Source organism: Microcaecilia unicolor, chromosome 3, assembly GCF_901765095.1.
Source record: "Microcaecilia unicolor chromosome 3, aMicUni1.1, whole genome shotgun sequence".
Classification (NCBI taxonomy): domain Eukaryota; kingdom Metazoa; phylum Chordata; class Amphibia; order Gymnophiona; family Siphonopidae; genus Microcaecilia; species Microcaecilia unicolor.
Genome location: NC_044033.1, coordinates 527,278,706 through 527,305,244, shown reverse-complemented (window position 1 = coordinate 527,305,244; position 26,539 = coordinate 527,278,706). Strand labels below are relative to the sequence as shown.

Sequence of the window (26,539 nt, the reverse complement as noted above, 5' to 3'; positions counted from 1 at the left end):
GAAGGATGTGTTTAATAGATATCTGCAGAAAAGCAGCTGTAGTCCTTCTGAAAAGCTAAGGCAGGTAAGCCTTTGCTTAGTAGTGGAAAAAGTAACAGTTTAGTAAGGTTTCTTTCCGTTATGTCTATCTAGACCAGCGGTTTTCAACCCAGTCTTCAGGGACCATCTGGCCAGTTGGTTTTCAGGACACCCACAATTAATATGAATGAAATAGATACGCATAAAAAGGAGGAGGTGATTGCAAATCTGTCTTATGCATATTCATTGTGGGCATCTTGAAAACCTGACTGGCCAGGTGGTCCCTGAGGACTGAGTTGAAAATCACTGGTCTAGAGTATGGTGGAACGCAAGCACTGAAGCAACATGATTTTACAGAAGCAGTTTGTACCAAATAATTTGGATTTATTCAATTGGGTAACTAGAAAAAGGCAAATGCTAGGTGTGGTCTACTGGGATTCCAGCAAAACCTTTGATACTGTTCCTGTTAGGAGACTAATGAATAAACTAACAGTCTGGGGGTGGACTACATTAGAAAGGTCTCTCGTCTAGTCTGTGCACAAGGTAAAAGTGTAAGGACCTAAAGGTAGCAGAACATATCATGGTGTCCAAAGTCAGAAGGATGCTAGGCTCCATTAAGAAAGGTATAACCAGCAGAAAAGAGGCAAAGGCAACGTCTCTGTACATGTCATCGGTGAGGCCTCACCTCAAACATAATGTGTTTTGTAGGCTGTACTTCAATAAAACAAGAGGTAGTCCAGAGGAAAGCAAGCAAAAATGGTGCAGGGTCTGCATGAAAAGACCTGTGAGAAGAGACTTAAGGACATATGTCTACGTAAAGAAGACGAGGAAGAAGGGAGATAGGATACAGACGTTTAAATAAAGGAACAGTATTAATGAACCCCTTGCAAAGGAGAGGAAGCTTTAGAACTAGGAGACATATTGCTTCATATTTGACCTCCTTGTAGCATATTACATTTCACTTTTTTTATGTTGCAAATCTAAGCTAAAAGTCTTAAGAGGTTTAAAAAAATTAAATCATCAAGGCAAGCATCCAGATGGGACTCATAAACAAGGATACCTAAGTTACAAGTAAGTTAAAATATATCAGGGGATGAAGGTAACTAGGGAAACTCTTAATATTAAATCAAAATAGAGTAGGAAGGATGGGCAGTAAAAAAGCACGCCAGGATAGCAATTCATAGAACAGCAATGCGGAGCACGCTGTGAGGCTTAATCCACACGCATATATGGGGTAAGAGAATCAACCAGTGGGAAACATCTGACCAAAATAATAAGTCTTCAAAGTTGGTTTAAATGTTCTAAGACAGGTTTCCAAATGTGTATACTGGGACGTAATTTGTTCCGAAGTAATGGAGCCTACAGGATAAAGCACAAACACAGGAAATATTTCTTTATGGAAAGGGTGGTGGATGGATGGTGGAGACAAACCAATAGAATCTGAGTGCTTCATCTGAAAACAGTAGGGACGTGACTTCTGTGCTTTTAAGATGCCATGGGGACAAGCACTAGTCAGAACCCTAAGCAAAGACATAAAGATAACCTGCACAGAACAGCAGTTACCACTCAAATCACTTTATTTATATCCCACATTTTTCCACCTATTTGCAGGTTCAATGTGGCTTACATAATACCGGAGAGGCGTTTGCAGACTCCGGTGTGAACAAATATAAAGTGATGTTGTGGTAAGATAAAGTTCATGTGGCACATCCACATTAGGGCATCGTATAATGGAAGAGTTGTGTTATGTCCATTACGTACTTTAGTTTTGTCGTGTTGCAGAGATCAGGCATTTATGTTGGATCGGTAGGGTATGCCTTTTTAAACTTTGCTGGGCAGTGGAGAAGGGTACATATAAGATAGATTTCCCAATGAAGACTTCCCAGGGAGGCAAGAGAAACCTCCTAACGTGCCAATCTTTCCAAAATGAGGAATCTAATTCACATACCAGGAAGAAGCCTCTGAAAAAGACTGAACTAATTTACATATCCCAGGATTTACTGCGTTTATACATTTGCCTATGCCAGGAGGAGGAGTATCAGGTATACTGAATAACAAAGGTATGGTCTTCTTTCCAAGAAGTAGTATGCACTGATCAGATAGGTAATTTTGACCAGTGGTAAGAAATTCACCCCGAATGAGAAAGCTTCAGTGAACAGAGACTATGGATGCTGAATGGTGCTATATTTATATACTGTCTGATCCTTTTTTATTAGGCAAGGCCCTATTCTAGGTACTGAAGGTCGAAAGACCAGTCAGGTTCTCTAAAACCAAGGAAGGCAGCCAAGTTAGTGGAAGGAAAGAAGTTCATTCACAGCTATTAGGGTGGATAGGCTCGTCCAAAAAACTGAGGGAGATGCTAGTTGAAAAAGGTGTTCTTTATTGAAACAACTTCAAAAGACTCGACACAACTGCTGTGTTTCGGCGTAAAACGCCTGCTTCAGGAGTCTTGTAATATTCGTTGTGCAAGGGTTGATAACGTGTCCAACATCACAAACGAGTTTAAATGAATGAGGTTATCAATAGAAATCAAACAAAATAAAACTTGGAAAAGAAAATAAGATGATACCTTTTTTATTGGACATAACTTAATACATTTCTTGATTAGCTTTGGAAGGTTGCCCTTCTTCGTCAGCTAGCACATTTGCTTATTTCCGATCTGACGAAGAAGGGCAACCTTCCAAAGCTAATCAAGAAATGTATTACCGTATTTTTCAGACTATAAGACGCACTTTTTTCCCCCAAAATTTGGGAGGAAAATGGGGGGTGCGTCTTATAGTCCGAAGGTAGCGAGTTTTGGATCGCCCTCCCCTACTTACGTGACGCGATGTTCCCTGGTGGTCTAGTGACGTCGGGGCAGGAAAGAGCCCCCTCTTTCCTGCCCAGCGCGCTGCTCTCCGTGCTCCTGACTGCTTCCTGAATCTCGCCGAGACCGTCTAGAAGCAGTCAGGAGCACGGAGAGCAGCGCGCTGGGCAGGAAAGAGGGGGCTCTTTCCTGCCCCGACGTCACTAGACCACCAGGGAACATCGCGTCACGTAAGTAGGGGAGGGCGATCCAAAACTCGGACAAGACGCACCGGAGCACCTAGGTTTTAGAGGAGGGAAAAAGGAAAATTTTTTTTTCCTATTTCCCTCCTCTAAAACCTAGGTGCGTCTTATGGTCCGGTGCGTCTTATAGTCCGAAAAATACGGTAAGTTATGTCCAATAAAAAAGGTATCATCTTATTTTCTTTTCCATGTTTTATTTTGTTTGATTTCTATTGATAACCTCATTCATTTAAACTCGTTTGTGATGTTGGACACGTTATCAACCCTTGCACAACGAATATTACAAGACTCCTGAAGCAGGCGTTTTACGCCGAAACACAGCAGTTGTGTCGAGTCTTTTGAAGTTGTTTCAATAAAGAACACCTTTTTCAAATAGCATCTCCCTCGGTTTTTTGGACGAACCTATCCACCCTACTCCTTGGACTCTCCCTTGCTGATGCAAGTAGGGACTGTGTGTTCCTCCACCTTGTGTGGTTGTCTCCATAGGTATAAACAGGAAAGTTTGTGGTTGCAAGACTAAGTACAGGTTCCTTCTCTCATTTACACATGCACACATATCAAATAACTTGACCTACGTCTACAGTAACTCCCCAAACTGTCAGTCAGGAGCTGGGCAGGCACTATATAGATGCGTCATTATTTCATACCTAGGAGTGGGTCACAACAGTTGCTGCAGCTATGATCATGGGGTTGCAGCTTGAAGAAGTTTGTCTAGAGGCCTTCTTCAAAAGACCTAAGTCGCTTTATTCTCAGTTATACAGGATGGAAGCTCTAGACTGCTGCACTTATATTTTGTTTTTTCTCCTTATGCGTTTACATCACCTTTAGTATTTGGTGCAGAAGACAGGTCAGAAGTGGCTCCCACTTGACTTTTCAAACCAATTAGCTCTGAGTTCTGAGAACACTTGTAGTTGGTGAAGTTCGTAAGAGAAATTCTGTTTGGAGGTTGATGGAAACTCCCCACAAAACTGTTGAACTCTGAATCCATACTCTGTAGAGATGGGGGGGGGGGGGGGGGAGGGAGAGAAAGGAATTAAATATAACATAATGACAACTGGTTCAAAGCATACATCACTGCCATTAGCAGGTATTTCTGCAGCTTTCATTTAGTGCTTAAATGTCCCATAATGGAGCACAGAAATACAGCTTACTATCTACAAACGCTAATAAAATCAAGAAGCCATCAGGAATAGGCCTCTCTCCTTCAATCCAATGTTCTCCTGGCCCAGAACATCTGTAGGCCAACAGTGGACCTCACAATCCAGAGGAGGTTAATCTCTCCTGACAATCCATTTTACAGATCAGATGAGAGCACAAAGATGCAAGGGAAAGAAAATGCGGAAAAAAAAAAGATAAAGTCCATATGCACATACAGCACCATTCATATAGCAAATTGCTCACCCAGTCTGCTTGGTTGACCCTCCCTACAGTATTATAGTTGAGGATATTTGACCAACTAGTTGTACACGTTGACCACTTTTATTAAACTTCAGCTATAGCCAACATCCTTCTTTACCTTTAATCATCAAGCCCACCTCACTATTCACTAAGCAAGTGGTACTCACTCCCAGTCCTCGAGAGCTACCAAGGGGTCAGGTTCCCAGGATATTTCTAATGAATATGTATGGGATTTCAAGCATACTGCCTCCATGGAGGCAAATTTCTTCTCACATTCATAAGGGATATCCTGAAAACCTGACTCGGTTGTGGCCCTCATGGACGGTGAGTAAATGCCACTGAGTTACTTCATTTAATTTACTAAATTTAGCAGACGCTAAGACCACAAAGCTCAGTGACTTACAGTCAAAGCAATCAAAATATCTCCCAACTGTCAGCCATACAAACTTGACTGTCTACAGAGTACCACTGCAGAACTGTGGCCAAGTCAGCCTGTAGTCTATATTATAATTGTAGCCCTTGGACAACATGGTATGTCCTAAAGCCCCTATGCTTTCAGCGCTAGAGGTACAGTCCAAAAGACAGATGTAAGCACGCTCACGAAGAGAGAGCTCAATGAGACTAAAGCTCTAGAATAGCGTGTGAAGTAACGTTAAGACAACAGAACTTAGGAGACTTCCAGAAGAGAGAGTAGTAAAAAAGGAAGGTCAACTCCCAATGGAGCCTAAGGAGTGTGTAATCCCTCATGTACACGTATCTGAGTCACTGAATTTTCCCAACACAAACTCATATTAAAGGTATTCTAATGTTACCTGTTAAAAACTAAAGGAAGCGTTGGCGTGGCCTAGTGGTTAGGGTGGTGGACTTTGGTCCTGGGAAACTGAGGAACTACCATCCAGGTGACTAAGCACATAAAGGGCAATTCTATAACTTAGGCGCCCAAGCTTGTGTGCATTATTGCATACAAATGTTTAGAATCTACTATAATAAAACTCACCCTCAACGTTCTGAGGACACTGACGTCAGTGAAGCCAAGCCCTGACTTCCTTCAAAAAGGTTCGAAGGTTCGTGGTGGTGAAGCCACCAAAATCGCTCCAGGCCCCGCCCTCGAGGGCGGAGCAATGGCAGAACAACGAAGGGGTTGACAGGGAGGGAGGCGGGGTGGGAAATCGCTCCGGGCCCCGCCCTCGCGTCAAACGTCATGACGTTGGGGGCGGAGCAATGGCAGAACAACGAAGGGGGTGGCCAGGGAGGGGGGGGGGGGTGTTGGCGACGAAAACCTTGCTAGCGCTCGTTTCATTTGCTCTGAAATATGCCTCTTTTACTAGTACTTCAATAATGATGGCAATATATTGTTCCACCTCCAGAAGGTGATATTATATCCCGAAACTAATACACTAGATTTCAACACATTATTATCTATGGTAAAATTATGTCTTACCTGATAATTTTCTTTCCTTTTAACGCAGCAGATGAATCCAGGAACTAGTGGGTTAAGTCCGCCTACCAGCAGGTGGAGATAGAGATAAACAAACTAACGGCAGTGATGCCAGACGGCCAGCTCCTTCCTCAGTGAGTACGTCATTCGTAAGCATTTGCCAAGGCCAAAAATATGAAACCAATAACAACCAAATAAGAACTTCAAAATAACTGCAACTTGATCCAGAAATCGGAATCCTTTCCGTGTTTCCATATCAGTCTGAACTCTGCAAAAGAGAACCCGGAAGGAAAAACTAGCTACACTGCGCGGAAAATGAAAAAAACGTCGGCTGAACTAAGGAGGGATCCTGGATTCATCTGCTGCGTTAAAGGAAAGAAAATTATCAGGTAAGACATAATTTTACCTTCCTTGTCACTTGCAGCAGATGAATCCATGAACTAGTGGAATGTACCAAAGCATTCCTTAAGTAGGGTGGGAAGCCGACGCTCCCCACGCCAACATTCCCGCCCCAAAACTCGCATCCTCCCGAGCAGACATGTCTAGCCTGAAATGCTTTGCAAAAGTATGACGGGACGCCCAAGTAGCCGCCCGACAAATCTCTCTTTTTTTTCTATCTACACTTCTTCCCTTGGCTCATTAATCTCATCCCATGGCTTTTCCTACCATCTCTATGCTGATGACTCCCAAATCTACCTTTCTACCCCTGATATCTCACCTTGCATCCAAACCAAAGTTTCAGCGTGCTTGTCTGACATTGCTGTCTGGATGTCTCAACGCCACCTGAAATTAAATATGACCAAAACCGAGCTTCTCATTTTCCCCCCCAAACCCACCTCCCCGCTCCCCCCGTTTTCTATTTCTGTTGATGGCTCTCTCATTCTCCCTGTCTCCTCAGCTCGAAACCTGGGGGTCATCTTTGACTCTTCTCTCTCCTTCTCTGCTCATATCCAGCAGATTGCCAAGACCTGTCGTTTCTTTCTTTACAACATCCGTAAAATCCGCCCCTTTCTTTCCGAGCACTCTACCAAAACCCTCATCCATACCCTTGTCACCTCTCGTTTAGACTACTGCAATCTGCTTCTTGCTGGCCTCCCACTTAGTCACCTCTCCCCTCTCCAGTCGGTTCAAAACTCTGCTGCCTGTCTCATCTTCCGCCAGGGTCGCTTTACTCATACTACCCCTCTCCTCAAGACCCTTCACTGGCTCCCTATCCGTTTTCGCATCCTGTTCAAACTTCTTCTACTAACCTATAAATGTATTCACTCTGCTGCTCCCCAGTATCTCTCCACACTCGTCCTTCCCTACACCCCTTCCCGTGCACTCCGCTTCATGGATAAATCCTTCTTATCTGTTCCCTTCTCCACTACTGCCAACTCCAGACTTCGCGCCTTCTGTCTCGCTGCACCCTATGCCTGGAATAAACTTCCTGAGCCCCTACGTCTTGCCCCATCCTTGGCCACCTTTAAATCTAGACTGAAAGCCCACCTCTTTAACATTGCTTTTGACTCGTAACCACTTGTAACCACTCGCCTCCACCTACCCTCCTCTCTTCCTTCCCGTTCACATTAATTGATTTGATTTGCTTACTTTATTTATTTTTTGTCTATTAGATTGTAAGCTCTTTGAGCAGGGACTGTCTTTCTTCTATGTTTGTGCAGCGCTGCGTATGCCTTGTAGCGCTATAGAAATGCTAAATAGTAGTAGTAGTAGTAGTAGTAGTAGGAGGAGGCAGAAACAGGGAAGGAAAGGAACAGCAAAATCCTGTTCAGAGGGAATTTGAGGTGCAGCAGGGACCCAGCAACTGCGTATGCTGCCAAAGGGGACACCACCAGTCCACCACCCCCAGCTCAAACTGGCCACTGGCCCAGGAGCACCCTCAGAGGCCTTGGGCCCAGGAGCTGGAGAAAAAGCCGTCCACCACCTGCTGAGATAGAGACATACTAACTGAGGAAGGAGCTGCTCACCTGGCATCACTGCCTTCAGTTTATCTCTATCTCCACCTGCTGGTAGGTGGACTTAACCCACTAGTTCCTGGATTCATCTGCTGCAAGTAACAAGGAATGTAGATTTTATAAACACCTCAGTAGTGAAACTCAAAGGTTTACATTTTTGCTTCAAGAATCAAGCACTCAATTTGTCATTGGTCTTCTTATCTATTATTCTTAATTCAAATTATAGCTTAATTTCTCTTAATAGATTTTTCAAAAGTCTTAGCTTTGTTGGCTCAGGGGCAAGCTGTCCAACATGGCACATGTTTCACATGAAGCAGTTTCAAGGACATACCCCCATTACGTCCACCCCCTCCTCTTGCCGACTAGCAATACTCCTTTATGGAATAGCTATGTCCATCAACCAGCAGGTGGAGATATAGAACTGAAAAAGGAGCCAAGACATCTCTTGGCATCCGGTCCAGCTCCTCTGTATTTATATAGGCAAGCAGTAAGGATAATACTCAGAATAAACACAACCTTAAACAAGTCGCTAACTTAACACTAAACAGATGAACAAAAATATGGATCTCTCATCTCTGGACAACTTGTAGAGAACAAGAGATATGCAGGAAACACTATGCATGTGACAGTCATTATTTGACCCATTACTTCACGCAGCCAAAACATCGGGCAGGCCTCTGGAATAGTGGGAAGGACTAACGGAAAGAAAATTATCAGGTAAGATCTAATTTTTCCTTTTATTACGTGCCTTCTCACTATTCCAGAAGCTGTGGGATGTATAAAAGCAATCCCTAGAATGGGTGGGATCCTGGTGCTGCCACCCTGAAGACCAAAAGACCCAAAACCGGCTTCTCAGCACGCTGCAATATCCACTCTGTAGTGCTTGGCAAAAGGTATGCAGTGTCGACAAAGCCGCCACCTTGCACATATCCACCCAGGATGTCGCCGTATTCCTCGCAGAACAAACCCACAAGGCCTGAAGAGCCTGCTTCCCTGTGAGCAAATAAGCTTCTTCTTCAGCCATCTAGCAATTGCAGGCTTGGAAGCTATGAGGCAAAGCCCCTGTTAACCAAAAGGTACACTCCGCCCAATTTGCAAAACTCATTCGTTGACTTCCAGATATCCAATGAGGACTCTATGCACATTGAGAAGATTCAAGGAAGAATACGGAGCCTCTTTGTCCTGTTTGCAAAAGAACGTAAACTCCACAGGTTGGTTGAGGTGAAATGCTGATATCACTTTCAGAAGAAAGAAAGATGTGGTAGACGTGTTAGTCCACTTTTAAAGGTAGTCAATAGAAATAGAATAAAATAAAACAAAGAAAAGAAACGAAGATGATGGCTTTTTTATTGGACTAACAATAGATTTTTTGATTAGCTTTCGAAGGTAGCCCTTCTTTGTCAGATCGGAAATAAGCAAATGTTGATAGATGACTGTATATACAAGTGGTCCCATGAAAAATACAAATCTGTTTATGTAATGGGCGGCACCACCAGGTATGCAGTAGGCCTAGTACGACAGTTCTAGTGAGCCCAAGTGGCACTTAAAGTTATGATTCTTTCTACTGTACAGATAAACGTTATCTTGATATCCAAGTATGTGTAATCATGAATAACATCCTCAGACGAATCCCAAATTTAATCAATACAAATCTGAACTGACAGAACCAAAGTGATTATATAAACCATACGAAAAATGACAATTTTATATATACTAATCCCACACCAACATACATCACAAAAAGTTCAGAAATGGAAAATAATAATATTAACCTCTTTCACAATGTGCTAATATATCAACCAAAGTGTTTATTGTACTTATGTATTATGTACTAGACTTCTACAAATCTAAATTTTGTAACCGCCTTTTTAGCAATATGTAAGCCACATTGAACCTGCCTTACGGTGGGAAAATGTGGGATACAAATGCAATAATTAAATAAATAAATAAATATTTCGTGTTGAGGTACATTCATAGCATTTAAGCCAAGCGGAGCTGACGAAAGGGCCCGGACTAGCTGCCACCTTGCTGTGAAATAAGTGCCCAGTTCTGGCTCGCTTTTTAGAACACCCCAGCACTAACCAGACAAGTTTTTTGGTGAAATCAAGTGTAAAATACCCTTAAGCAAGCTAAACTTTCCAAAAATTCCAAACCAAATAATATAATAATGATAACCAGTCACCATCAGCTATTACCATGTGATGTCAGACCTGATAAGACTTACCCACCCAGCCAGGAATGCTAAAAGATCATCCCGCACATTCCTTAACCTGCACTTCCCCAACTGCAAAGGTGTAAAATACAAACTAATGCATGCGTTGAACTTTACCTACTTGAGTACACAGTTATGTGTAGGAGTGGCCTAGTGGTTAGGGTGGTGGACTTTGGTCCTGGGGAACTGAGGAACTGAGTTGGATTCCCACTTCAGGCACAGGCAGCTCCTTGTGACTCTGGGCAAGTCACTTAACCCTCCATTGCCCCATGTAAGCTGCATTGAGCCTGCCATGAGTGGGAAAGCGCAGGGTACAAATGTAACAAAAATAAAATAGATACTATTGGCGATTCTACATGGAATGTTGCTACTATTTGAGGTTCTGTTGCTACTATTGGAGATTCTACAGGGAATGTTGCTACTATTGGAGATTCTACATGGAATGTTGCTATTCCACTAGCAACATTCCATGTAGAAGGCTGCGCAGGCTTCTGCTTCTGTGAGTGTGACGTCCTGCACGTACGTGCAGGACATCAGACTCACAGAAGCAGAAGCCTGCGCGGCCACATTGGTGATCTGCAAGGGTCGACTTCTACATGGAATGTTGCTAGTGGAATAGAATCTCAAATAGTAGCAACAGTGGAGGAGTGGCCTAGTGGTTAGGGTGGTGGACTTTGGTCCTGAGGAACTGAGTTGGATTCCCACTTCAGGCACAGGCAGCTCCTTGTGACTCTGGGCAACTCACTTAACCCTCCATTGCCCGCATTGAGCCTGCCGTGAGTGGGAAAGCGCAGGGTACAAATGTAACGAAAATAAGTTATGGAACACCCTGCCGCGCAACTTAAAAACGATCTATGAACTAACGAGCTTCCGCAAACTACTGAAGACCCATCTCTTTAACAAGGTATACCACAAAGATCAACAAAAGTGAACCCCTCCACATACATCCAGAATTGTCTTAAAATATCTGCTTGTCATACTACTATCATGTCTTATCATTATCATGTTACCAAAAATTTTCTGTAACACTAAATGCCTATTTTTCCATAATATTTCCAGTATTCATGATGTGTTGTAAGCCACATTGAGCCTGCAAAGAGGTGGGAATATGTGGGAAACAAATGCAATAAATCAATAAATGTCATTGAAATTTCTACTGTGGAGAAAAAGGCCTGTTAATATCAAATGCTTGGTGGAATGAGAATTGCTGCAATGCTAATAAGGGAGTCTAGAGGAAGCAACTAGTTCTTGTCCTTGACAACAGCCCCGCGGTGGAGCTGGGCTTCCAAATTCAACCCTTGACTACCTTGGTCGGTCCCCGCAGCCCTTCGCCTACTGAGGACATCCTGAGCCCGCCGACGACGCTCAAAAAAACCGCGGCAACTAGGACTACTGGGTCACCAGCAACGACGCTCACGCAAAACGACGTCACGTCACGCCGCCGACGCCGCACGGGCATGAACTGAGCATGTGCCGGAGCCGTGGAGGCGGGATGACGTCGAGACGTTGAAGACGCCTAGGTTATCTCTCTTTCCCCTCCCCCCGCGCGCCGCCGTCATTCAAGTACACTCAAAACAAAGCAAGCAAACCTATGAGCTTATTGTTGTTGGTAGCATTTTTATTTAAATCTCACATAGATTTTCAGCTTGTGCAGCGTACGGATGTACACAGAGGAAGAATAATAAGGAGAAAAATTTTCATAGGTAGTAATCAGTGTGTCATATTATTATTTTATTATTATTTGTAGCATTTGTATCCCACATTTTCCCACCAATTTGCAGGCTCAATGTGGCTTACATTTATTTGCTGTAATGGCGGTTGCCATTTCCGGGTAACAGAATTACATGTGCTATTACTTTAAGGTGCATACATAACATACATGGAACATAACATATAAGGAACAGATCATGGTATATATATACACCATCCATGTGCATATATACATGGTAAAGAAGAATAGATTACGGTATTGCATGAGGGTTCCTGTGTAATAAATTGGATTGTAACATACATTAGGTCATTGATTATAGATAGACCCTATTCAGCATAAGGTTTAAAGTGGTATTGCTTGATCATTAGAATCAAAGAGGTTAATCAGTCATGTGATAAGAGATCGGTTTTGTATAGATCATGTGTAGTATTATTATTTATTATGGAGGGGACACCCTAACATGTGTTATATTCGTGCAGAGTTATATTTTTTTTCCTCCTGGTAAAGAGCCACTAAAACAAACATCATGTTCTGAGAAGTAGATGCTCAACATTCAGAATTTCTATCTTAACTTGTGCATGTACTCTGTAGAAGTTGTTTACTTTTGCAGTGTGTGTATGCATGTAATAATATTTGAATAACTGTCTATTCTTATGGCTATGATTTCTGAACTTGTGGCATCGTTAAAGGACACATTTTTAAATGCCCAGTTGGGTATATATGCAAATTTCAACTTCATGTTTTCAACTATATGCTTTCAGACTATTGGAGGCGTAGCCTAGTGGTTAGTGCAGCAGACTTAGATCCTGGGGAACTGAGTTTAACTCCCACTGCAGCTCCTTGTGACTCTGGGCAAGTCACTTAACCCTCCATTGCCCCAGGTACAAAATAAGTACCTGAATATACTTAACATGTCATTAAACTCTGGAATTCATTGCCAGACAATGTGATAAAGGCAGTTGGCTTAGCAGTTAAAAAAGGTTTGGGTGGCTTCCTAAAGGAAAAGTCCATAGACCATTATTAAATGGGGAAAAATCCACTATTTCTGGGATAAGCAGTATAAAATGTTTTGTACTTTTTTGGGATCTTGGGCCACTGTTGGAAACAGGATGCTGGGCTTGATGGGCCCTTGGTCTGTCCCAGTATGGCAATACTTATGTACTTATGTTATTGTGTGGCCCTGGCGGTAAATTCATTTTTTACGCACGTCTACTTAGCACACCGGAAATTTTCCAGCATGCGGCACTAACCGGGTGGTAATCGGATTGTACACACGTAGACCTTTACTTGCCCAATTAACGCGTGAGACCTTACCGCTAAGTCAATGGGTGATGGTAAGATCTCAGGCCCAAAATGGACACACGCCAATTTTTATCTTGCCGCACATCCATTTTCGGCCCCCAGAAAAAGGCCTTTTTTGCAGGTGCGCTGAAAAATGGACCTGCGCGCATCCAATACACACGTGTACACCAACCCAGGCCACTTTTCAGCGCACCGTTAGTGAAAGGACCCCTAAGGGCGCTGTGAGTGTGAACTGAGAAAGTTTAGGAACCTCTGATTTATTCTTTAAGGAAATCTGACAAACTTTGGGGTCCTTTTACTAAGGTGCACTTAAAGATGGCATGCGGTACTGTAGACACGGATTTTGGGGCGCATGCCAATCCAGTTTTCAGCGTGCCTGTGAAAAAAAGGCCTTTTTTAAAAAATCAAAATTGCCGCTCGTCCATTTTGGGTCTAAGACCTTACCGCCGGCCATTGACCTAGCGGTAAAGACCGACATGGTAACCGGGTGGTAATGACCTAAGCGCGTCAAGTGCCACTTGGTGCGCATCCGATACGTGCGTCCAAAAATAATTTTTCGGACGCGCGCCAAAAATGAAATTACCACAAGAGCCACGCAGTAGCCATGCGGTAACTCCATTTTCACGTACATTAGTTGCACATAGACGCTTACGTGGCTTAGTAAAAGAGTCCTATACAGCTTTCTTGGCTTGATTGGCTTCCGTTGAGGCAAGGATAACTTTCAAACTTGGTTGTTTTTTATGGAAAAACTAATAAAAAAAAGGCCTGTTTCTGACACAAATGAAACAGGCGCTAGCAAGGTTTTCCTCGGCTCCCCTGCAGCCACCCATGTCCAGCGACCCTCCTCTCCCCCTGCGCCCACTGCAGCCACCCATGTCCAGTGACCCTCCTCTCTCCCCTGCCCCCCCTCTAGCCACCCATATCCAGCAACCCCCTGCCCCCCCTCCAGCCAGCCATGTCCAGCGACCCTCCTCTCTCCCCTGCCCCCCCTCCATCCACCCATGTCCAGCGACCCTCCTCTGGACATGGATCAACTGTGAGGCATGTTCCCCCCCCCCCCCCCCCGGGTTCTGAAGTTGATATCATAATGGCTACGGTGATGTCAGCCTGATCTACGGAGCCTAGCAGCCCAACTCGGAATGAGCCATGGTCCCAGGCAGCAAGTCAGAACGTTGGAGGTGAGAATTGTTATATAGGAATTGTTCAGGGACTACTGCCTATTTATTTGACATCTGTGGTATGTTATATGCAGGGGCGTAGCTATGGGGGGCCACGGGGGCCTGGTCCCCCCGCAAATTTCTTCCGAGCCCCTGGTTTGGCTGGTGGGGGTCCCCAACCCCCACCAGCAAAGGTATTTGTTTGTCAGGGGAAGTGGTGAGGAGGCGAGGCGGTGGGGGGGCGAGGAAGCAAGACGAGGCATGGCGGTGTTGGGGGGACGGCGGGGCAGCACTCAAAATGTGCCCCCAACCTCGGGCTCTGGCCCCCTCCCACCGTGAGGTCTGGCTACGCCCCCTGGTTATATGTTAGGTCGCACATCATATCACAATTGTAAATTTCTTTTGTTTGATTTTCCAAGTCCTAAAGATATTCTCATGAAGGAATATTTCAAAAGTCTGTTTTTGTATCAGGCAGCTAAATTCTGGAGAGTTTTACCTGTTAATTTACGTCTTTTTGTTATCCTATGATGTGTACAAGAAAGGTGTTAAGACTTTATTGATTTCTGAATATGTGGCTAAGAAGTAGAAGGTGTTAGCTTTGTCGACTTCTGTTCCTTTTTTTTCACTACTGCAAAGGCCTTAAAAAGAAATCAAGCTACGCATCCAGCTTCTCCTACATAAGCACACAACTGCGGAACGCATTTCGAAAAACCTTGAAAACGACGTACAACCACCTAAACTTCCGGAAATCACTAAAAACCAACCTGTTTAAAAAGGCACACCCTACCGATCCAACTTAAATGCCTAATCTCTGCAACACAACCAAACTAAAGCACGTAATGGACATAACACAACTCTTCCGTTCTCTGCAACACAACCAAACTAAAGCACGTAATGGGCATAACACAACTCTTCCGTTCTCTGCAACACAACCAAACTAAAGCACGTAATGGGCATAACACAACTCTTCCGTTCTCTGCAACACGACCAAACTAAAGCACGTAATGGGCATAACACAACTCTTCCGTTCTCTGCAACACGACCAAACTAAAGCACGCAATGGACATAACGCAACTCTTCCGTTCTCTGCAACACGACCAAACTAAAGCACGTAATGGACATAACGCAACTCTTCCGTTCTCTGCAACACGACCAAACTAAAGCACGTAATGGACATAACACAACTCTTCCGTTCTCCGATTCCATAATTGTGGCTGTACCACACAAACGTTATCTTACCACAACATCACTTTGTATTTGTTCACACTGGAGTCTGCAAGCGCCTCTCCGGTACTATACAAGCCACATTGAGCCTGCAAATAGGTGGGGAAATGTGGGATACAAATGTAACAAATAAAAAAATAAAATAAAATAAATTATTGTTACATCGCAGACATTTCTTATGGTCTAGGGGCTTTTTTTTTGTAATCCACTTTGAACTATGTAAATGGCATTAGCGCAATATAAGAAAAGCAACTGTTAACTGTATTACGGAGAATTGTCACTGAGGTGGTTCTGATAGGGTTCGGGTAAACCCTGGATCCTATCCATTCTGATACACTGTGCAGATCTTTAGCCAGACAGTTGTCTGGTGAAAAGCAGGAAAAAATACCCCCACTGTTACTGTGACCGAGATTGGAAAGAGAGAGAGTGCGAGCATTTCCCTTCTCCCTCAGCTTGGTATCTAAAGCTCTGGGTCACAAAACCTTAAATGTGATGCTTTTATTTTTAGATGCTGCCCTGTGGGCAGATGCTAAGTTGCTTTCCTTTTAGCCTTCTGCTGAACCCAGTGGAAAAATACAGCACAGTGTGGAAACCACAGCGCTCCAGTCTCTCTCATGTTGATACAGTGTTTTTCACATTTTGGGATGAAAAAAAAAAAATAGATGATGTTAACCATATGTGATTCATACCAGTTGTTTACTGCTGGGAAAGAGCTGGAGCCTGCCACATCCTTTACCTTCGGTCAGACAGAAATGGAAATTTTTGTGTTCCTGAGCAGAAAACAGGAATGATTGCAAATCTCCTGTCTCGCTGATTTTTTGAGTGCTCTATGGACTTCCCAGATATATTTTCACAGGTTTCTTGCTTTTGCAAGTCTGTAAAGGAGAAGAGATAAGGCAAAGTGTCCCCTAGTGCACAGGGCTGCCGTTCACAGGGGGGGGGGGGGGGGGGGGAGGAGGGGCTGTGCACCTGTCTCTACCTGGAAAACCCAGGAAGCATGTTGTCATTGGGCATGGGGATGGAGAATGGAGGTTTTGCCTGCCACGGTCAGGGGCAGGTTTCTGCAGTGGGGTCTAAAGCCCCTTCTGTCCGCCAGTGTGGTCTTTTGTGGGTGAAGGGCTGTGGCGCATGGGGAGACTGGCCAGATCTCACCTTGATTCAGATCCAACCCCAGCAGAAGCAGGATAGGCTAAGTCGCAGGAGTTTCTGATATTGTTTCTGGTTTCTGCTCCACCTTGTACTGGACCCAGTGGCTATTTTTTACCTGGTGCCTGCTCTCTACATGCCTCTATGACAGTGGTCGTCACTAATTTTTAAATCAGGACCACTCTGGATGATGGTGGGGGCCATCCCAGAGGTTTCCAGGGGCTGCCATTGACCTCTGGACATTGCATTGAAGAAAACTACCCTATTGGTTCTTACAGCTGCTTCCTCCCAGCATGGTCGACACAGTTTTGGCAATACGGGGTTTTGAAAAGGGCCATGGCCCATTTCTGGAATGATTGTGAGGTTGAGGTGGGACAGGGAATGGAACTAGGAGGCAACATGGGCATTGGGTGGAATGGGATGGGGCCATAGCCGCCGAGAGGGGGGGGAGGAGGAACAAAATTCCCCGGGCCTCCAAGAGGGGCCCGGCGCCGCAGTCCCACCTGCCCTCCATCGTCGATCGTCTGCCACCGGGCCAGGCCCCCTGCATTGAAATCACAGCACCTCTCACCTCCGTGTGAAAGTGCTGCAGGCAGCAGGGCAGCAGATCGCCTCCCTTCAGGCCTCCTTCCTTCCTGTGTTCCGCACTCGTCTGACGTAACTTCCACGAGGGCGGGACACAAGGAGGGAAGGAGGGCCGAAGGGAGGCGATCTGCTGCCCTGCTGCACTTTCACACGGACGTGAGAGGCGCTGTGATTTCAATGCAGGGAGCCCAGCCCGGTGGTGGACAGAGGAGGGCAGGGGGAGGGGCGGCGGCAGTGACCACGGGGGGGGGGGGGGAGGGGGGGGGGGGGGGGCCCCGGGGGCGGCCTGGGCCCAGCCCAGTCTCTTGGCGGCCCTGGATGGGGCTTGAGGCATATTATAAAATCTTCCTCTCAAAAACTGCTCCCCTTTGGCAGTGCCACAAGCCAGGAATTTATGTATTTATTTAAAAAATTTATACCCTGCCGATCCCTAGGTGGCATAATAAAACATACATAAAATTTTTAAAAACCAAATGTTAATGTACAACAACAAATTATACAAAAAAAAAAAATCAAACTAATGATCTGCCATAGGAGTCGGGAAAAGCTTGCACACATTCCTGAATTGCTGTACAGATGAACAAAATCGGGTATGACCCGGTAATGCATTCCATAACCTCAGGCCAGCTGCAGCGTACGTGCAAAGTCATTGATTCAGCCTAGTGAAATATAGTTAATACCAGCACAAACAGCTTCCTCTCAGTGACTGAACGCATAGAACGTACAGGGGTTTACACTTCTATCACATCTTTGAAATACCTTGGACCTCCCTGATATAAAATCTGAGAAGTCAAAACCAGAACATTATATATGATATAGAAACATAGAAATATGACGGCAGAAAAAGGCCGTATGACCCATCCAGTCTGCCCATCCTCTGTAACCCTACTACTACTACTATTAAACATTTCTATAGCGCTACTAGACTTACGCAGCGCTGTACAAATTAACATGAAAAGACAGTCCCTGCTCAACAGAGCTTACAATCTAAATTGGACAGACGAACAGACAGCTAGGGGTGGGGAAATTGCAGTGGTAGGGGTGATAAGTGAGGGTGTTGAGTAAGAGAGTCATGGTTAGGAGTCGAAAGCAGTAGCAAAGAGGTGGGCTTTAAGCCTAGACTTGAAGACAGCCAGAGACTGAGCCTGCCGTACCGGCTCAGGGAGTATTCCAGGCATAGGGAGCAGCGAGATAGAAGGAACGGAGCCGGGAGTTAGCAGTGGGGGGAGAAGGGGGACGACAGGAGACATTTACCCAGTGTTGAACAAAAGTATGAAAGATTTGTTGAATAAAAGTATGAAAAATGCGGAGTGGAAGGCTCCATGATTACAACAAGCTGTTTTAACACTAAACCTCCTGGGACATGATGAGGCCCACATCAGCCAAAAAGGCACGGCTCCAGAAAGTCTGGCAAGAAAGGGGGGGCCGATAATGGGAACCAGATGCAGCATATGTTCTGCCCATGATTAACAGTTTGTGGTATTCAGAGACTTGCACAGGAATGTTGTATGAGAGAATTAGTCAGAGGCCCGGTATAAAAAGAGAGGGAACAAAGAAATAAGTAAGCATTTTGAATTTGTCTTTGTCTGTATATAGATTTCTCTCTCTGCATATAGCATTCTGATTTCTTTGCTTTACATTGCTTTGTTTTGATCATTCATTCTGGCTTGTATATTGCTTATCAAAAAATGCTTCCTGCAATAGCCCATTGAGCTATGCAGAAAAATTGTAAATACACTGTTTATATTAAATATCGTCTAGCCTTCTCTACAAAAGTGGCGGCAACCTTTTCTTCAAAGTGGCGAGCCAGCCAGGAGTAGGCCGCAAACGGAAAAGAGAAGGCGAGACGAAGAACAAATTAAGTGTGTGTTGTTAATGAAGTTTTTTACAGGATTTTGAGAGAGCAAGCGTTGTTTACGCCTGATTACTGTGTACCACTGAAGTGGGATTGATCAAACTATTGACGTGGACATACAGGTGATAACTCCTGGGCTTGCTAAAAAGAGAAATAAGAAGACGCGTGAGTAAGCTTACATTGTGGACATTAGTAGTATATTTGTTTAGCTTTGTAGTTTTCTGTTTTGTATATTTTCTTGGTTTAGGTGCAGTAGTATATTTTTGTAGGTTGTGGCTCTATAGGAGAAATTGTAATAGTCAGAATAAAATGAAAGGGAAAGGGGCAGATAAGAAAGAACAGCCTCCTGTATATGCTATGTATTTAGATTTAGATAGTTCAAAAAAATGCTCCCCTTTGCAGCATGTCATAGAATTATTCCCGTTAGAAAAAAAACAGATTGAAGAGAAACATGAGAAATGGATCAAATGTGATGCAAAAGATTCTGTTTTGAGCTGGTCTCAGGATGGATCGTTTGATCGTCCAAAATTATTATCTCTCCTGGAATACTTACAACAAAATAAAAAGAAGAAGAAAAGCTTAGAATGCAGATGTAGAAAAAAAAAGCAGCCTTTGGTTCAGCCTGAAGGTTGAGGAATGTCATCTGTTTTTGATTTCTCGGTGTCTGGCTGTTGCTAAGCTAACGGTTAGAAAGGTCTGAAAGAACTGAAATTTTTTTTGTTCCTTTTAAAAGATTGTTTTAGATTAGATTTAAATAAGTTTGATTTTGTCTTATAAGGTGATCTCTGTTTATTTTAAAATATGTGTTATTCTGTTTAATTAATGAGTTCTAGTTCTCTATGTGGAATGTCTTTGCAATTTAACTTTGTTTGACTCTTTTTTAAGTGAGATTCCTGCAGTGTTAAGAGATCATCTGGCTTAAATTAGTCACAGTCCTAGCTAGTTCTGTGTGTAGGGCTAATAGGGAAAGAGGTGATTTAAAATCTCTAATAACATCTGAACAATATGATTTGTCAGCAATTTGGTCACTATGCGTCAGAATATTATCAGAATGCAGGAATGCCCCAAGTACAAATGCAAACGCAGCAAGGATTGATGCCACAAGTAATAGGGATGCCTGTGAGTGCCCCGCAGACTGCAATACAGCAGCCAGCGACGCAATCACAGGGACCAGGGGCTGCAGTACAGAGACAGGGTACTGTAAATGCTTTTCCAACTTGGCAGAATATTCCAGACCAATGCTATTGACTGGAAGCAAACCCGTGTCAGGAAGAGGGAATGATTTTCAGGTTAGACACAAGGGAACCCTTTATTACATTGACAATTGGCAAATATGGAACTCCTGTGAGATTTTTGATAGATACAGGGGCGAGTACCTCTGTGTTATGTGCAAAACCGCAGGGAGTTAAGCTTTCAAATCAGTATAGAACAACAGTGGGATTTACGGGGATAGAACAAAGAAAAAGGCTAACGGAACCGACTCTGGTGCGCTTGGAATGCCAACCGCACGGTTCAAGGGAGGCTGTGGTACCCTTCTTAGTGGCACCTGATTGCCCAGTAAATTTGTGTGGTAGAGACTTGTTGTCTCAATTAGGATTGTGTTTAGATTTTGGAAATAAAGAAATACCAAGTTTGCTCACTATGGTCCAGCAGTTGAATAATGAAAATAAAGTAAGGGTTATGGAAGAATTACCACAACATATTTGGAGTACAAGTGATTCACCATATGGACTAGCCGTAAATGCAAAACCCCATAAGATAGAATTAATAGAAGGGGCAAAGGGGCCGAAGCAAGACCCTTACCCCATACGACCTAAATTAGTATCCAAAACCTTGGAACACATTGATAAATTATTGAAATGTGGTATTATTGAACCTTCAGTATCCCCGTATAATACCCCATTGTTTCCTGTCCCGAAAGGGGAAAACAATGTAAGGATAGTACATGATTTAAGAGAGCTAAATGAGGTTACAAAAAATCAATTTCCGATTTGTGCAAATCCTGCTACACTTCTGCACACTCAGAATATATATGCATATAACACTGTTATTGACTTGTCTAATGCATTCTTTTCAATACCTCTTCATCCAGAGTCTAGGGATTTGACGTCATTTATAGTACAGAATGAGGCATACAGGTGGACTAGGATGCCTCAAGGCTTTACTGATAGTCCATCGGTATTCTCAAAACAACTAATGATGGATTTAAAGGATTTCAGGAGTCACTTGCCTGACACGGTGTCATTGTTTGTCTATGTAGATGATATTCTACTGTCTGCTGAGACTGAAGCAGAATGCCTAGAGTGGACTAGAAAATTATTTTTGTTATTAGGAGAGTTAGGATATAAATGTAACAGGGAAAAATGTGTTATAGCTCAGTCTACTGTCACCTTTTTAGGACAAAATGTTTCAGCAGAACATAAGGTCATTATACCGGAAGTTATATCTATTTTAAATGAAACTCCGGTACCGCAAACAGTTACCCAGTTACGTGCTGTTTTGGGAATGTTAAATTACTGCAGACAATGGATACCAAATTATACACAAAAAGTAATGAGACTGTATAAACATTTGAAACTGCCCGCAGCTACACCAAAGAATACATTAATTGTATTGGAAGAGCAGGATAAGATAATATTAGCTAAGATTGTGAGGGATTTGTTATCTCCAGGACCGTTAGCAGTAATAGATATCCAATCACCTGTGCATCTATGGGTAAAAGACATGGGAAATAGTTGGGCAGCTATGATTAATCAAAACAATGAAGTAAATGCACCAGTAGCTTTTTTGTCAGGCTCTTTTAATCATGTGGAAAAAGGAATGAAAGAAATACCAAAGTTACTGACAGCTATAGTGGCTGCAGTAGGCAAGTGGAGAGCACAAATGCCTTTTGTTCCTATTGTAATACATACTAACCACACGATTAAAACGCTGTTGAGCCCTAGCCAAACAGCATTGACAGCCACTAGATTTGGAAAATATCAAGCAGTACTTTTAGGACAAGATATAAGAATAATACCATTAACTAAAGAACAGAGAAATAAGATAGATCTGCTTTTTCCTGTCGATCAAGAGGGTGAGATTGATACTATAGAAATCCCTACATTTCACTGTCTTACTTTTGAACCCTTATCTGATGGGTTAATATGGTTTACAGATGGAGCTTGTGAAAGGACTGTTGCAGGCTTTGCCTGCGTGCAGGTAGATGAGAATCTAAGAAAGATAATGCAAGTACAATATAAAACCCCTCCTAACCAGACTGCACAGCATGCTGAACTTTTAGCCGTTATTACGGCCTTACAACACACTGATATGACTCAAAATGTCACTATATATACTGATAGTGGTTATGTTGCAAGTTCACTACAGTATCATATATTAAAATGGCAGCGTAGGGGGATGATAACCAGTGCAGGTAAAAATCTACAACATTACACATATTGGAAATTGCTGTTTGAAATTTTGGCAAGAAGGGAACGTGAAGGTAGAAAAACTGCAGTTGTGTGGACCCCGGCCCACACTGAAAAGCCAACCTTTGAAGCACTAGGTAATGCAATGGCTGATGCAGCAGCAACGGAGGTGGTTAAGCAAAGTGAAAAGATTTTGTATAATACTAGACAGACACAGGAAGGGCCACTTACGAATGTAGATAAGATTGAAATGTGGCAGCCAGAGGGACAGGAAAGTGAAAAATGGTTGAAGAGAGGATGTATGAAATTGGGAAGTGAATGGTTTAATGCAGAAGAAGGATTACCTTGTATGCCAATGAGCCAGGTGATTAAGGTATTGGCTGAGTGGCATGCAACCATGCATTGGAATAAGGAAACAATGAGGCAACAATTTGAGCAAAGATTTTGGACTTTAAAAATTGATAACCTGATTCAACAGGTTGTGCAAAATTGCATGGTATGCAATATTAACATACCTAAACGAGGTCCTAAAATATCGCCTGGGACACTTCCAATACCAGAAGGCCCAGCAAAAGAATGGTATATTGATTTTACCGATATGATTGTTCCAGTGCAGGGAAAAAGGTATTTGTTAGTTTGGGTGGATGCTTTTTCAAGGTGGGTAGAAGCATTTCCATGTAAAAGGGAGACAGCACATGAAGTGGTACAATGCCTGGTAACTCATATTATGCCAAGACATGGGTGTCCGTCTAGAATAATTTCTGATAACGGGACGCATTTTAATAACAGTGTTTTGAAAGAAATGGCAATGATTATGGGTTTAACACACAGAAAGGTATCAGTATATCGCCCCACCTCCAATGGTTTGGTGGAACGCTACAATGGTATTTTAAAAACTAAATTGAGAGTATTACTGAAGGCTTTAAACAAGGAAACAGCAGGTAAACCATATACCTGGCTTGATTTGTTACCATTAGCTTTGATGGTTATAAGGGCCCAACCTAATGGGCGTACTAAATTGACCCCATTCCAAATTCAGACAGGACGTCATTTTTTTCCCGATGCAGACAGCAAGTACTGATAGCACAGCTCAGTACTGGCAAAAGCTACAACCTATGTTGAACCTGACAAGTGATATGATCCGAACAAATGTAACATCACAGGCAGGGACTACTAATGATGTTTGTGCTTTTAAAGTAGGTGACCTAGTGCTACGAAAGAACTTTACACATAAAACATGGAAGGATCCTGTGTATGTAGGGCCTTTTGCTATCACGGCCCTTACTCAGACCGCTGCCTGTCTGGAAGGTCATACTTCTTGGATACATTTAGCAGATATTCGACGAATTAATAACATTGAAATGGACAAAGAATAAACAAACATCATGTCCCTAAACATGATGGTATTGGACTGTTGTTGTTTGTTAATGGACAATGAACACATATGATAATAGACTTGTTACAGTGGCCAAGATGTTGAATTTGACTGATTGTATCATATGTGCCCACTGACTGACATCATCCTTGTCCTTGCCAACTATGATATATGGGACTACAATGATAAAATCATGTCTGTTATCCCAATAATACCTGTGTAAGAGATGATGAAAACCTTCATTGGACAAATGAGACTATTTATAAGCAAGCCTTGCTTATGGACAAGTACCCACAGACATCATGTTGGTGTCTGATTAATAGTATGACAACTGAACACATTCCCCCGATAAAGTGCACTTACACGCAGAATGTTGTAACAACTGATTCAATGAATGTTATGCTTTTAATTTGTGTAATTGTTAATGCCACATCAGCTAATGAAAAGTAAGAATGAATGACAGTGTACTTCCCTTTGATGAAGCTCACTGTCCTATAAATTATATACCTCAAGAGATATAAATTTTGTACCCTAGTACAATTAAATCTGTTTAATGCAACATGTATTAGCATGTTTGCAAAGATGTGCCAGGATGTTTTTAAAATAACAATGATAACTGAAATTCAGAATAAATAGAACTTTAATATGTCAGCCAAAAATATTGAAAAAGCGTGCAGAAACTGAATGCCACAAACAAAGGGGGAGGAGATTTAGAAGGGAGGTAAGGAAACAACAGACTGGAGCTGAAACAGATGTTTGAGTCCTGGAATACCAGGCCTCAAAAGGGAGGATTTGTTGAACAAAAGTATGAAAGATTTGTTGAATAAAAGTATGAAAAATGCGGAGTGGAAGGCTCCATGATTACAACAAGCTGTTTTAACACTAAACCTCCTGGGACATGATGAGGCCCACATCAGCCAAAAAGGCACGGCTCCAGAAAGTCTGGCAAGAAAGGGGGGGCCGATAATGGGAACCAGATGCAGCATATGTTCTGCCCATGATTAACAGTTTGTGGTATTCAGAGACTTGCACAGGAATGTTGTATGAGAGAATTAGTCAGAGGCCCGGTATAAAAAGAGAGGGAACAAAGAAATAAGTAAGCATTTTGAATTTGTCTTTGTCTGTATATAGATTTCTCTCTCTGCATATAGCATTCTGATTTCTTTGCTTTACATTGCTTTGTTTTGATCATTCATTCTGGCTTGTATATTGCTTATCAAAAAATGCTTCCTGCAATAGCCCATTGAGCTATGCAGAAAAATTGTAAATACACTGTTTATATTAAATATCGTCTAGCCTTCTCTACAAAAGTGGCGGCAACCTTTTCTTCACCAGTGAACGGAGTTCACGGGGAGGAGTGTAGGGAGAGATGAGAGCGGAAAGGTACTGAGGAGCTGCGGTGATTTAACCAGAGCTGACATTGTGATGTCATAATGCCTCAGTCCACCAATGCCTAAGAGCCAACCTCATCAGTGATGTCACAATGGCTTGACTGTCCTATACTTGGCTCATACTACTACTACTACTATTAAACATTTCTATAGCGCTACTAGACTTACGCAGCACTGTACAGATGAACATGAAAAGACAGTCCCTGCTCAACAGAGCTTACAATCTAAATTGGACAGACGAACAGACAGCTAGGAGTGGGGAAATTGCAGTGGTAGGGGTGATAAGTGAGGGTGTTGAGTAAGAGAGTCATGGTTAGGAGTCGAAAGCAGTAGCAAAGAGGTGGGCTTTAACCCCTAATTCTTCCTGTACCTAAGCGATCCCACATGCTTATCCCATGCCTTTTTAAATTCTGGAACAGTCCTCGACTCCACCACCTCCACCGGGAGGCCATTCCACGCCTCCACCACCCTTTCTGTGAAATAATACTTCCTTAGGTTACTCCTAAGCCTATTCCCTCTTAACTTTGTCTTATGCCCCCTCATTCCAGAGCTCTCCTTCATTTGAAAAAGGCTCTCTTCCTGTACATAAATGCCCTTGAGATATTTAAACGTTTCTATCATGTCTCCTCTCTCCCACCGTATACATGTTGAAATTCATAAGCCTGTCCCTATAATTTTTGCATTCAAGACCGCTTACTAATTTCATAGCCGCCCTCTGGACCAACTCCATGCTGTTTATATCTTTCCATAGGTGCGGTCTCCAGAACTGCACACAGTACTCCAAATGGGGCCTCACCAGAGACTTATACAACGGCACTATCACCTCCTTTTTCCTGCTGGTCATGCCTCTCTTTATGCACCCAAGCATCCTTCTGGCTTTGACCGTCGCCTTTTCTACCTGTTTGAAAGGTTTAAGGTCATCCGACACAATCACCCCCAAGTCCCGCTCTTCCTTCACACACTGAAGCACTAAACTGATAGGGTATCTCATGGGCAACCAACGTAATTTCTGCAACAGTGGCGACGTGCACATTTCATAACTCCAAAAGTCAATCTGTCTACAGAATTTTGTATCATTTGCAATGCCTTACAGCGTGTTCCTGCCAACCCTAAATGCAATGCATTACAAAAATCCAGTCTGGACAACACCAACGACTTTACAACAGTTCTAAAATCATACCTTTCCAACACGGTACTCAGTTTCAACAACATGTGCAGATAGGACAGAAGATCAGCCATACTGGGTCGGACCGATGGTCCATCTAGCCCAGTATCCTGCTTCCAACTATGATCAATTCAGGTCATGAGTACCTG

At 43.1% G+C, this 26,539-nt stretch overlaps 1 protein-coding gene across 1 annotated transcript in view; it reads right to left on the bottom strand.

Annotated features, from left to right (window-relative positions):
• Window positions 1–11,453, bottom strand: part of CEP57L1 (centrosomal protein 57 like 1) — a 35,774-nt gene extending 24,321 nt beyond the window's left edge. The window contains exons 1-2 of the mRNA XM_030195665.1: window positions 11,376–11,453; window positions 3,889–4,057 (exon numbers count right to left, since the gene is read on the bottom strand). Coding sequence (XP_030051525.1) covers window positions 3,889–4,057; window positions 11,376–11,414 — 208 coding nt within the window. The 5' untranslated portion in view covers window positions 11,415–11,453. The remainder of the gene's footprint in view (window positions 1–3,888; window positions 4,058–11,375) is intronic.
• Window positions 11,454–26,539: the final 15,086 nt, after the last annotated feature.